This window comes from Danio aesculapii, chromosome 7 (genome assembly GCF_903798145.1).
Source record: "Danio aesculapii chromosome 7, fDanAes4.1, whole genome shotgun sequence".
In the NCBI taxonomy this organism is placed as follows: Eukaryota; Metazoa; Chordata; class Actinopteri; order Cypriniformes; family Danionidae; genus Danio; species Danio aesculapii.
This window is the reverse complement of record NC_079441.1, coordinates 16,168,069-16,182,204: the sequence shown is the minus strand read 5'-3', so window position 1 is coordinate 16,182,204 and position 14,136 is coordinate 16,168,069. Positions and strand designations below refer to the sequence as shown.

At 36.2% G+C, this 14,136-nt stretch overlaps 1 protein-coding gene across 1 annotated transcript in view; it reads left to right on the top strand.

Annotated features, from left to right (window-relative positions):
• peli3 (pellino E3 ubiquitin protein ligase family member 3) overlaps nt 1-14,136 on the top strand; it is a 46,822-nt gene that overhangs the window by 19,696 nt on the left and 12,990 nt on the right. Inside the window, exons 2-4 of the mRNA XM_056461130.1 lie at nt 2,937-3,130; nt 9,580-9,709; nt 12,294-12,395. Of these exons, the coding sequence (XP_056317105.1) occupies nt 2,958-3,130; nt 9,580-9,709; nt 12,294-12,395 (405 nt within the window). The 5' untranslated portion in view covers nt 2,937-2,957. The remainder of the gene's footprint in view (nt 1-2,936; nt 3,131-9,579; nt 9,710-12,293; nt 12,396-14,136) is intronic.

The window sequence follows — 14,136 nt, the reverse complement described above, 5'->3', positions numbered from 1 at the left end:
AGAACTCCCTTCAGGCACCACACACACGCCTGCTGGGAGCTGCTCAAGTACTGTTTACATGGACCATATATATGGATGGAAGGATAAATAGACAAACGGACAGACAGACGGATGGATAGAAGGATAAATAAACAAACAGACAGACGGATGGTTGGATGGATGGATTGATGGATGGATAGAGAGATAAACATACAGAGGGACAGATGGATGGAGAGATGGACAGGTGAATGAAAGGATATATAGACAAATGGACAGGCGGATGGATGGATGGATGGACGGACGGATGAATGGATGGATGGACTGATGGATGGATGGATAGATAGACAAATGAAGAGACGGATGGATGGATGGATGGAGCGATAGATAGATAGATAGATGTCCTTGCTCTGTTAAACATCATTTGGGAGATATTTAAAAAAGAAACAATTTTTTAAGGGGGGCTAATAATTCAGACTTCAACTGTATATTGTGATATGAATATATTTCACAATAAGACTTAAGGAGAATGCATCTGCATAAAATATGCAAAACGATTTGCTTATCCCCCAATGACGGTTGGGTTTAGGGACAGGGTTGGGTGCCACGCCTCCTTTTTAAAGTCGTAAATATTCGTACGACTGAACTTGCATTAACTTGTAGTGACGTTTCATCGTGAGATCAAGCTGGTTCACAAAATTGTCAGTTCAGTTCGTATCACGGTTTGGTGGTCACGGTTTTTGGTTTGATTTAGTTTACATTGTAAAAAAAGTGCTATTCTAACACACCTATTCAAAGAAATTCAATACATCAGCAATGTAAACATAGCCTTATCATCTACCATTTACAGTACTTTAAAAAAAGTAAAAAAAAAGAGAGAGAGAGAGAGAGAGAGAGAGAGAGAGAGAGAGAGAGAGAGAAAGACAAGTCTTAGTAATAGACACACTGGCCTCTATTTTAATGATCTAGGTGCAAAGTCTAAAGCGCAGGGCGCAAAAGCATTAAGGGCGTGTCCGAATCCACTTTTGCTATTTTAAGGACGGAAAAATACGCTATGTGTTGCAGCACATGGTCTTACAGGATTGTGGTTATTCTCTTAATGAGTTATGGGTGTGTTTTGAGCATGAACCAATTAGAGTCTCATCTCACATTCCCTTTACAAGTCAGTTGCGTCTCGCTATGGAGCTTTTGCTATTTGCATGGCAATCTAATTACTAATGTTTACTTTCACTTTAGATTGAGATTAGCCCACTGTTAAAGATGGGTATTGTGATGTTATGTGACATCCGTTCATCCTATAGTTGTAGGGCAATAATATGTACTGTATCTAATATGGAGTCAATCTAGGGCCATATATACTTAAAATAAAGATTTGCAATAAAAAAAAGTATTGAGCAAAAAAAAAAAAATGTAAATCTTCAAAAATTGCAAAGCGAAAATTTATTTTTGAGAAATAATAAATGTATTTTGCTAACAAAATTAAAAAACTCGAAGGGAAAATTAGGTTTGAAAAATAAAAATGAAATTTGTAAACAAAACAAGAACTTCAAATAAAAATCAAGCAGTGAAAAAAAAACAAAATATTTGCAATTTAATTATTTTCGTTTCTCTTTGTGGCCCTGATTTGACAAGGGGGCGGAGTCAGGGGAACTTGGGCATTCCGCCCCCTTGTCAAATCAGGACCACAAAGAGAAACACACAGAAACATGAAGTGCAAAGTGAAAACAGCATTGCAAACTCACGGTTGACTATAAAGCAAATCAAAATGATCATTGCAATTGACTGGATGGGTTTTGTAAAGACAATACTATAAAAAATGTTTTGCAAATATATATATATAGTTTTTTCTACTTGCAAATATTTTCGGGTTTTTTTTTTTTTTTTTGCACGGCTTGATTTTTATTTGCAGTTCTTGTTTTGTTAATTGGGAAACACTGGCCTACTGTACTTTATAATCCCTTTGCAATTTAATTCGGTTGAAACATTTGCTTACAATAAATAAATCAATACACAACGTGTTTTTGGTTATTATACCTGTTGAAGTAACCTTATGCTGAGTTCAGACAGCACAATTTTCAAAGTAGTCATGTCACAGATGTTGTAACACTGCATGACTATCTAGTGTTTCATCGCCGCTGTGTTTACGATGCAAGATAGATTGGCGACAGGCAAAGAATCGCCGACAACTTTGTCTCAGTCCGTAAACTACGGCTCACAACCAAACACACACGAGAAGTGACATGATACAACATGAGATCACGTAGTATATCTTTTGTAATTAAATACATAATGAGAAAGAAGCCTTTAGTGGGGGAGAAAATCTATTTATTTTGCTCACCTGGGTTTTAAAAGGAATTAACAATTTCTCCTCAACTTTTTTTCTTTTTTGACCCGGTTGTGGAATTGCTCAGATGACACGTCAAACAGACACGGGTGCTCCTGCCGAATTTACACTAGTTTTATCTTCATTTCTGGAGTCCAAATAGACTGAAAAGAAGCACTTTTAACATCTCCCCCAACCTCCCGCTGGTCTGCAGATACCCATACTAATGGATGCTGCTCTCTCATTGACTGTAGGTAATCACCAATGTTATTTTTAATCAGAACACATTTCACACAACATTTTAAAATCGCCGACAGGTCCAGGTATTTAGCATGCCAAATATCTCACGGGTGTCTGCGACTCATCGGCGATTCTCTTAGGTCGCGTCTTTGATAGTTCACACTGTGTGATTGTTACTCACGTGAACGAGCACCGATTTGACTCTGATTCTAGACATTTGTCTGCGATTTCTTAAAAATCCTGTCAGCGAGTCAAAAATCTGGGCATTATTTGCAGCTTAGTTCAATATTGTGATGATACTGTAAATCGTAATAAAAGCAATTAATCGCAACAAGAAAAATTGATGTTGTCATAAGCCTACCCCAATATCAGTCTGATATCTCCCCTTCTCTTTTAGCTGTGAGTGGCTCTCGTGGATATGGTTTTGGAAGGGAGCTCAGAAGCTCTTTGCCCTCCTCCGTCCCTGGAGCTGCGCCCATCATGCAACAAGAACCAGTCGTCTCCTCCTCTGGGTTCAGGATCTCAGTCCCATGATGCTCTCTGCCCTGAGGACAAGGAGCCCATCAAGTACGGGGAGCTGATTGTACTGGGGTAAGAGAACATCCACAGCAGGCCTGAGGGAGGTATATTCACATTAAAGGATGACATTAAGGTTACACTGTCTACCTGTTCTATAAGAAAACTGTTTTCAAGTTTAGATTAGCTCTTTTTTTTTTTATAGAACTTGCCTAAACAAAAGTTTCTTCTCTGTATTTTTTTTTTAGATTTTGGAAAGAAAACTCTTCTGCTCATTAAGGCTGCATTTATTTGATTACAAATATACTACAATTATATTTAAGAATATTTCATGTATATAAGAAATTAGTTTATAATTGAGTGCATGCGACGAACAACCGTATAAGTCAAAAAAATATTAAAAATGAGATAACCACGTGGCATTAATTGTATGTGTAAACTTTGAATGCAAAAATAGTTTAGGGATATTTTCGTGCGACCATGACTCTGCATTTTAAACAATAAAATAGTGTCACATAGAAAAAACGTTTATTTCCACTAAGAAGAATAGAGTTACCGCTTGCTGTCATGTCCACTTCGGACATTAAAAGGCAAATCCTTGGCAAAAAAAGGAGAACAGACATGAATAAATGGAAGGACAGAGTAAGGAAGGTTTCGAGAGATGCTGGCAAACCATATTTGAATCAAAGAGGAGAACAAAAACCAGAGAAATATCCACCTCTCTCCTTCTGAACATGCTGAGGACCACATACCATATATAATAAAACTGTAGGCATCACGGTGGCACAGTGGGTAGCACGATCGCCTCACAGTAAGAAGGTCGCTGGTTCGAGCCCCAGCTGAGTCAGTTGGCATTTCTGTGTGGAGTTTGCATGTTCTTCCTGTGTTCTGGTGGGTTTCCTCCGGGTTTCCCCTGCAGTCCAAAGACATGCGGTATAGGTGAATTGAATAAACTAAATTGGCTGTAGAGTTTATTTGTTTATATATTTATTCATATCTTGAGATGGCAGAGCACAAGAACAGTTTGCAGTAGTATATATACAGGTGTGCTGCGCCTGCTTTTCTAAATAAAAGACAAGGTGCACTATTGGACCTATCTAAACATACAACAGGTAATCAAAAGTTCAGAGACATTGCCCATCATGATAAAGATTCATTTATTTATATATTTATTTATATATTGCTAATAATTTATTGTCATTGCCTGTACTGTAAGAAGGTCTATGTATTGTACATTGTTCATATGTATTTTTTGTGTTCTGTTAAATCTAAGATAAAGGAATCAGATTTTTAGTGGTTTAAAGTGATATGATGAATCTCCAATTATACTGTTATTCCACACTGACTGGACATACAGTATATAGTATGAGAAATATAAATCACAATAACTTTTTATTTTGATACTGACACTAAAAAATGTTATCTCCCTAGAATTGAGAAGCTTTTGTTGTCTATCTTCAAGTAAAATAAAAATATATAATACAATGTTCACAATCCAAATGAAAAAAAGCATTACTCAAAATTTGAAAATATGGACTTACAGTATATGGTTCTTCGTCTCAAGGCCTCAATTATAAATGACAGGTTTCCATTTTAAGATATTTTAAATATTGTCATTTATTTCTGTGATGAATTTTCAGCATCATTGCTCCGTTCCTCAGCGCCACATAATCTTTCAGAAATCATTCATAAATGCTGAATTGAAGCTCATGAAACATTTCTTCCGATTATACAGTGCTGCTTAATACTTTTGTTAAAAAATCATAATACATTTTTTAGGATTCTTTGATTTTTTTTATACAAATGATAAAATAAAAGAGAGGTACAAATGTTGTTTTGACTATGATGGAAAAGGCATTTTGTATGGAGTTTTCATGTTCTCCCTGTGTTCTCGTGGGTTTCCTCCAAGTTTCCCCCACAAGTTCAAAGACATGCGCTATAGGTGAATTGGGAAAGCTAAATTGTCCGTAGTTTGTGTATGTCCTGGTCCTCCAGGTTGGGGGTTGAGCGTTGGGCTAACTACCCACCTTGTAAAAATTAGATGTTACGAAACACCAAACATGGTGCGGCTAAATGTCAACTTTGATATAAACGGCCCTGGGAGTAAGCATGCCTAGGTATGTGCAGTTTTTTATTATATGGCACATTTAAAATGTACATTGTCAGTAGAGTGAGCCACAACCTCTAAATACAGTATGATTATAAAATGATTACTAACCTTGTAATTTGTATCCGTTATTACACCATGATCATGTCAAGCCAGTTAACCCTGCAAATTTGATGAAATGGGAAAAAAAAGAATTAAAAAAACATCAAAATCTTTACTATTATGCTAACATTTTTGCTATTAAATCTTTTATTGAGCCAGGAGTATTCTTTGTTTCAGAGTAAAGGAATCGTAAAATTATCCTAAAAGAGATGTTGCAGATTATTAAATATTAAATAGATTGGATCTAGACAGGGTTGACATCAGAAACACCAAGTTTATCTTGGTTCAGGTCTCACTGTACTCACACACACACTGGAACTGCAAGATACAGTCTCAGATTTGTGAAATCCATTTATCTAAATTACAGCTCTTCCACTCTGCCAGCGTTTTGCTGAATGCGGGAGTTCAGAGGGAGTTCAAGGGTAAAATTACCCTCAAATAAATATGACTTCAATTAACATCTTTTGGTGCGGATGAATGAACGCCACGTCATTCGGGCCAGTTGGCTCCCCTCGTGTACCTGTGGCTGGTTTTCCTGACTTATCTTTAGATTTCAGCTGCGGATGCAAAACACTTCATTTGACTGCCAACAAAGATGCCAGTCAAATCATACAGCACATGGAGCCGAGCCGAGCGATGAGTGTTTCCAGTGCAAGAATGGAGTTTAACCTACAAGATACAAGAAGAAGGGGAAAATAAAACACATGGTTGTGTTTGTATCTGGATTAAAGATGAAAAGGGATTTCCAAGCATCAAATAGTGAATGTGTATAGCTACATCAGAATGTGGTCTGGAAAAATATTGACTGTCATACACTTTATACAAAGATTTAAAGAAGACTCAACAGTACAATCTTTACTGTAACAAGTTTACATACCATAAACAAATCTTGTCAGCTATATTTAAAACAAGAAGAATTTGATGACAGGATGTCAAGGATCAATGTGCAGCCCCAAAAATGTTTTAAACAAAAGAAAATTGTACCAGTCTTTGAAATGTTTACATTTATTAGTTTATTCTGCACAAGATGTTTGGCCAGAAGAGAAATGGTCATGCCCAACTAAGCCTGGTGTTTCTCAAGCTTTTTTTTCTCTTCACTTTTGTCAATTGGTGAAGTTTATTCCTCGCCACTGTCGAAACTGGCTTGCCTGGTTTGAGACTTGTGGAGCTGCGCATCGATGGAATTACTCTTCAGTATTTGGACTTTCAGCAGTGAAATTTAAACCACACTGAACTGAAATAAACTGAACTTCAACTGGACTGAAGCAGTTTCAATTTACTAGAACTTCATCTATGTTGAGCTGCTTTGACACAATCTACGTTGTAAAAGCGCTACAGAAATAAAGATGAATGGAACTAAATTCTAAATGTATTCTTTAATGTATTAATAAAATGTAGTATTATTGATTATCATTTATTTTCGTCTTTAGAGCACAAAATGTCAATTGGTCAAAATAACAAAAAAAAGGTAGCGTTTTTTTACAGATTACAATTACAGAAGATTAACAATATAAATATTGATTTCCTGATTTTTAATCACAACAAATGAAAACAGTACAGGCCTGTATCAGTACAGGCTGTACTAAATGTTACATTGAAAAATCTGTGGGCGACGAAGTGGCGCAGTAGGTAGTGCTGTCGCCTTACAGCAAGAAGGTCGCTAGTTTGAGCCTTGGCTGGGTCAGTTGGCGTTTCTGTGTGGAGTTTGCATGTTCTCCCTGCGTTTGCGTGGGTTTCCTCCGGGTGCTCCGGTTTCCCCCACAGTCCAAAGACATGCAGTTCAGGTGAATTGGGAAGGCTAAATTGTCCATAGTGTATGAGTGTGAGTGAGTGTGTATGGTTGTTTCCTAGAGATGGGTTGCGGCTGGAAGGGCATCCGCTGCGTAAAACATGTACTGGATAAGTTGGCGGTTCATTCCTCTGTGGCGACCCCGGATTAATAAAGGGACTAAGCCAAAAAGAAAATGAATGAATGAAACATCTGTTCTACCGTCACAGAAATACATTTATAACAACATTTGCTAATATTAAAGCTTTTGCTGCATTTTTATTCACATAAACCTAGCCTTGGTAAGAGTAAGTAAGATTTACTAACCCCAAACGTATGAACAGTAGTTTATATGAGATTAATAAACTACAGTATATTGAAATCACAAACCTACATTGTAAAAAAAATTAAGTCAGTGCAGCAAATAAAAACATAATCCTTATTTCCTTTCGCTTTTTCTTGTTCACTCAACTTTTAAAAGCATCAGCTGCACTGACCTAAAATTATTTGTCAATAATGCAAAAAACATTTAGTTGGGTTAACATAAGATTATTAGTTTTCTGGAGAGGTGAACTAATCAGTGACAATTTTTTAAGTTGTGCCAAATGAATTTTTTGTCTGCAGAACTGCAATGTCTGAAGTTGAGTGAACAAAAAACTCTTTTGGAAATTGGTACTAAGAAATAATACATTATCAGAACAAACAAACATGTGAAGCATTACAAAGCATTTTTCCCTGTTTGTCCTGCCATGTTTGGATCCTTGTCTTGTTTACTGTTATTGTTGTTTGGCCTCCTGTCTTGTTTCTAATTCTGTGTCTAATAAATGTTTTTTTATTTTTTTCATTTGAACTATGTCTGTTTGTTCTGATAATGAATTATTTCTTAGTACCAATTTCCAAAATAGTTTTTTTTTTTTTGTTTACTCAACTTTAGAAATTTTAGGTCAGTGCAACTGATGTTTTTAAAAGTTAAGTACACATCGGCACCAATGGTGTAGTGGATAGTGCTTTGATAGATGGCACTTCGGTGTTCACGGCAACCTGAGTTCGATACCCGCATTGAGGTCCTTTGCCAATCCTTGCCCTCTCTCCTCTCCCCACGCTTTCCTGTCTATACTCTGTACTGCCCTATCAATAAAAGGTGAAAATGTTGAGTATACAAGGAAATAAGGATTATGTTATTTTGTTGTACTCGGTTAAATTTTTTTACAGTGAATGAAAACATGAATTTGCACAGACAGTGAAGTATAGGAAACAGCAGGCATATCATTTTTATTGTTGTTGTTGTTTGATATTTTAAATAGTAAATAAATTTGGTAACACTTGATTATGTCACAATTAACGATATTAACAACTAATTAACTAACACTACTAGATTAATAAACTACAAATTAGCTGCTTATTAATATTTAGTAAGGTATTAGTAAGGTATTAGTTGGGTTTAGGTTTTAGGTAGGATTAGGGATGTAGAATAAGATCATTTATAACTATATAACTAACGAACAGTTAATAATTTAATAATATGTAGATAATAAGTCAGTAGTTAATAGGATGAATTGTGACAAACTAAAATGTTACTATACTATACTATATTCTGAGCAATTTAAAAGTAAAAAAAATTGCTATTTGCTATGAAATGTGCAGTTTACTAATGTGATGTCATTTGAACTGAAACACAAAGAGAGGGCGGGACATAGCATAGCTCCTCCCCTTTAAAAAAAAACAACAGCGTTTCGTTTTATCACATCTCTGCCAGTGATAAAGGTTGAGCTCAAGCAGATAATGCAAAAGCATCATGAATGGGGGGGACATGTCAGATACTCAAGAGCATTTGATTGGTCAGGTTTGATTAGAAACTGAAGTATGAGGTGATGTCCAAAAAATTGTTGATCCATTTAGGCACAGGTGACAAACTGCAAGCTTTGGATGTTTAATGTGAATTCTGTAACTTTTTTGGAACACACAAGCTTATAGATATCCTTAAAACTAACATGCTGATACTAACATATATTTTTTTAAAACTTTATTTTGATTTAACAGAATCTTTAATTAGCTGAAATTAAAGAATATTTTCACCACAGGAAACTACAGCTGAAACAAAGAGACCATAAAAATGAGCACTGCCTCCCAGTGCGATGAGTGGAGATAGAGAAAGCTCATTTAAGAATCTGGACTATTGATCGTTGTCTAGATGAATTATAAGATGGCTTCGCCTCCTCATTGACGGGCTCTCAGAGGCCTGCATCAGCCATTTTGTGGATAGCTCATGATTCCTGTCATAGTATCGACTGACAACTAGATTAATGCCATTTAATTATTTTTAAGTACATGCCAGCGCTCTTAAGTGAAAACAAGTTATCCATGCCTAGTTGTTTGTCATCCCCAAGACAACAGTCTGTCCTCAATCTGTCAGCTCCATCAAAATCAGTCAGCGCGTGAGGTGCTGCTTCTAAATTAAGCCTCAAATGCATTTTGATTAATGCAGTCTTTATTGTTCAAAGCAGTCACTAAGCTTGGATTGTACTATTGTGGTTTATCTCCATGCAGGCATAATGGTTCGCTAGCTAGCGGGGACAAGGGTCGCAGGAGGAGTCGGCTGGCCCTTTACAAACGGCCCAAAGCCAACGGCGTCAAACCAGATGTCATCCACAACGTCTCCACGCCTCTGGTGTCCAAGGTAAACGCTTTCACTTAAAGAGGCCAGATGATGCTATTCCACATGGACAGTAGCTGCATTTACATGAGCCCAAATGATCAGTTTATTTTAATAAATTACACCAATCAATCAAATTGCCAAAATTTGGATTGCAATGAGTAATTTAAACCTTTTAATCCATTCAGGGTTTTTATGGGTTTTGGAAATGCTTGAAAGTGTTTGAATTTTAGTTTAGTGTTTTCAAGGTTTGAAAAGTGCTTCGATTTTGGATGAAGTGTTTGAAACTGCTGAAAATTTCAACATAAGCTTATTCTGAAAACGTAGCTCTATATAAGTTTCTGGAGATCGCGAATTACGTAGCCAGAATGCAGTATAGCTGCATTTCATCCTTAAAACTATTGCTACTGGGCGGTATGGCGCCATTCCTTTTCACGCTTACCAGCTGACCACTTGCCTCTGTATGGACGGCTTTCCCGCTGTTACCAGTTTGTCTAGTTAGCTCGCCATGTACTTCGGGGAGACTGGCCAAGAATGGTTCCAGAAAGCGGGTAAGACAAAACAGTAGCGAAAAAATAAAATAAACAAGTACATAACAGAGTGAGAATGTGGTAAAATCTGAAAACGTGGCTAAAATCAGGCGAGGGTTTTTCTTTTTCTTGATTGCTTTTTAAAACTGTCAGTTGGGTTTCGGGAAGTGGGTGGGTGTTGATCGGTACTTTTGAAAACACTATTGATTGGGTTTAGGCAGCGCTTCATTTGTAAATTGTGAGGTCCGGGAACAGATCGGGGTAACAGATCTGGCATGTTACCAGATGAGGGAGAGATGTTGTGGACGAACGTTAGAGCAGTGGAGGGTGGATTGGGGGGGATATGCTGGGTCACTGACAAAAATGAAGAGCAGAGAGCGTAAAACGATCCGGCTTGTCCCGGCACAAATTGGAGGGTGGGTCAGTCAATTGGTCAGTCAGTTAACAGCGGCTTCTGATGGAACAGCAGACGCGAATGGTACTCGCGAGAGAAATTTGGCACTCTTTAGAAATATATATATACGCTTTCAAAATGAGCCTGGGTTGGAAAATTTAATTTTTTGTAATTGACCCAATGTTAGTTTAAATCCTTTTGATTGTTTAAGTAGGTCTGCTTTTTAAAACAGCAAATTAATTAAGCATTTGTTAGTATGCTGATCTTGAAACTGCAGGAAACTCATGACATATGAATGTGGACATCAGTATAATCACTTTAGTTAATGCTTATGTAAATGCTATGTTCCGATTTTATTCCCATTCACAATTCAAAAGTATTGTTTGTTGTGTGTACTAGATTAGGTTAAGAGCTTTATTGTTAAAAATATTTATCTGTGTCTCATACTGTGTGTAATTGCAGCACCTCTATTTTAAGTTGAGGTTTCAAGCCAAGCCAGATTCTGAAAATATGGATGATCAAGCAGACCAGTCTGGACATTTGACTGCAATATGTTTTATTTGGAATTCTCTCAAAACACATTCCAGCTACAACAGCCTAGTCTTCTTTTCTTGGATTTACCTTTTATATAGTAATTATAGGCCACATTATACTAATATTTCAAAGTATGACTCTTTATATTATATACATATACAGTTGAAGTCAGAGTTATTAGCCCTTCTGAATTATTAGCTCTGTATATATATATATATATATATATATATATATATATATATATATATATATATATATATATATATATATATATATTTATTTATTTATTTATTTATTTATTTGAATTGTATATTTTTTCCTCAATTTCTGTTTAACTTAAAGAAGATTTCTAAGAACGTATTTCTTTTATTTTTGCCATGATGACAGTACATAATATTTTACTAGATATTTTTCAAGGTACTAATATTCAGCTTAAAGTGCGATTTATAAAGGCTTAACTAAGTTAATTAGAAAATTCATTGTATAATAGTGTTTTTTCTGCAGACAATGGAAAAAAGAAATATAAATAATATTGACCTTCAAATTATTTTTAAAAAATTAAGAACTGCTTTTATTCTAGCTGAAATAAAACAATTAAGACTTTCTTTAGAAGGAAAAAATTATTATCGAAAAATAATGTTAAAAAATCCTTGCTCCGTTAAATATCATATATGAAAAGGAAAACTTCAACTGTACATTACATGCATATTACATACATTTCTCAAAATGATATCAATATTTTCCACAGGTCTGCAGCAGTGTTTGCTATTAGATAGTATAAATTTGTTTTGTGGAAGACTGTGAGCATTGTAACTTTACACATGCATGCATACATTATGCAGTAAAGGAAAATATTACACACATCCCTTGGCCTCTAATATTAAAACTCGAAAGGAAAAGTTTGCTTCATCTCAAACCATTTTTGTGTCTTCCAAAAGATGTGAAATCTCTTCCAACATAAGTGTCCTCCTGACCCACCCACTAAATTCTGTAAAAAGTCATTGCATAACATTGCAACCAACTGAGTGTTTTGCCAATCTATTGCATAAGGTTAGGGAACTAGAAAGTACCTTATGTTCCTGTGTCTTGTTAAGGGAGGGATGATGCAACAAAGGCTATTAATCAGTGCGTTATATGCATGTATTTGCAGGCCCTCAGCAACAAAAGCCAGCACAGCATATCCTACACACTGTCCCGGAGTCATTCTGTCATAGTGGAATATACACACGATCCCAACACCGACATGTTTCAGGTGAGCAAAGTGTCATTCCAGAACTGGAGAAGAGACTGCATTATTGGGTTCTTCAAACAAGTTTGCATTGGTGGACAGTGCTGTGCAATAAAATTACAATGATAATTATCTATATATTATATTCCCTTAATAAACCAAGAAGAAAGTATTCCCTCAATAAACGTTGAATGTCTTAGTTTCCTATATTTCTGGCCTTAGTGATATAAAAGGTCTTCATTAAAGAGATAGTTCACCCAAAAAGAACATTTTGTCATCATTTATTCACACTCTATTCATTCCAAATCTGAATGATTTTCTTTCTTCCCTTATTAAGACATATAATACATTTTTAATAATGCTGGTTAACGATGCATCAATATTAAATATCAGGTAAAGACCAGTAGGCCAGAAAGTTTGTTATGGCTGAAAGTAAAAGTCATTGAGATGACTTTAACAAACGATTCTGTCTCAAAAAAACATTTAAACTCAAATAAAATATTTATTATCACTGCATTTTAATGTACAGTATAAAATGCTGGAGTTGCGTCCTAAATCGTATACTTCCAGTACGCTAAAAACAGTATGCAAGCCGAGTAGCAGGTCCGAATTCATAGAATTTGAAAAATAGTATTCGAGAAGTACCCAGATGACCTACTACTTCCGGCGAAATTCTGAAGTGTGCATCCGATGGACGCTATGCTATCCCATCCCATGATGCACCATGAGAGAATTCATCAATGGGAGTGAAGCAATGCAACTGATGTGGGTAGGTCAAGTGATGATGACAAAATGGTGGATGTAGTACATCCGAGTTCTATTCATACTACTCACAGTAATACTGTATAGAACATACTTTTCTGATGGTTGAGTAGTAAATTCTAATTCAAATGCAGTACCTACTGAGTAGTAGACGATTTGGGACGCAGCCATAGAATTCGAAAACAGTATGCAAGAAGTACACAGATGACCTACTACTTGCGGCGAGACTACTAAGTGCACATCTGATGGACGCTATGCTATCCCATGATGCACTGCGAGAGAATTCATGAACAGGAGTGAAGCGACGCAACTGTCACATGATCATGACAAAATGGTGGATGTAGTATGTCTGAGTTCCAGTCATACTACTCACATTCATACTGCATAGAACATACTTTTCTGACGGTCAAGTAGTGAATTCAAATTCAAATGCAGTACCTACTGAGTAGTAGGTGATTTGGGACACAGCAATAGAATTCGAAAAACAGTATGCGAGAAGTACCCGGATGACGTACCACTTCCGGCGAGATTTTGAAGTGCACATCGGATAGACGCTATGCTATCCCATAATGCACCACGAGAGAATTTGTGAATGGGAGTGAAGCAATGCAACTGACGCGGGTAGGTCACGTGACGATGATAAAATGGCAGATGTAGTACATCTGAGTTTCATTCATATTACTCACATTCATACTGCATAGAACATACTTTTCTAATGGTCGAGATGTAAATTCGAATTCAACTGCAGTACCTAATGAGTCTTAGATGATTTGGAACGCATCCATAGAATTCCACAAACAGTATGCGAGAAGTACCCAGAATTTACATTTAAATAGACATTTTAATAGCCTAAAGTTATCAGTAATCAACTAAATATCCAATAATGATAACTAATACAATTGAAGATAATAGTAAATTAGGTATATGCATTATGGCTAGGGGCGCCGCTAGGGAGGAAAAGTTAGGATGATTCTAAGGGCCCACACCATTTTGGGGTCCCCAG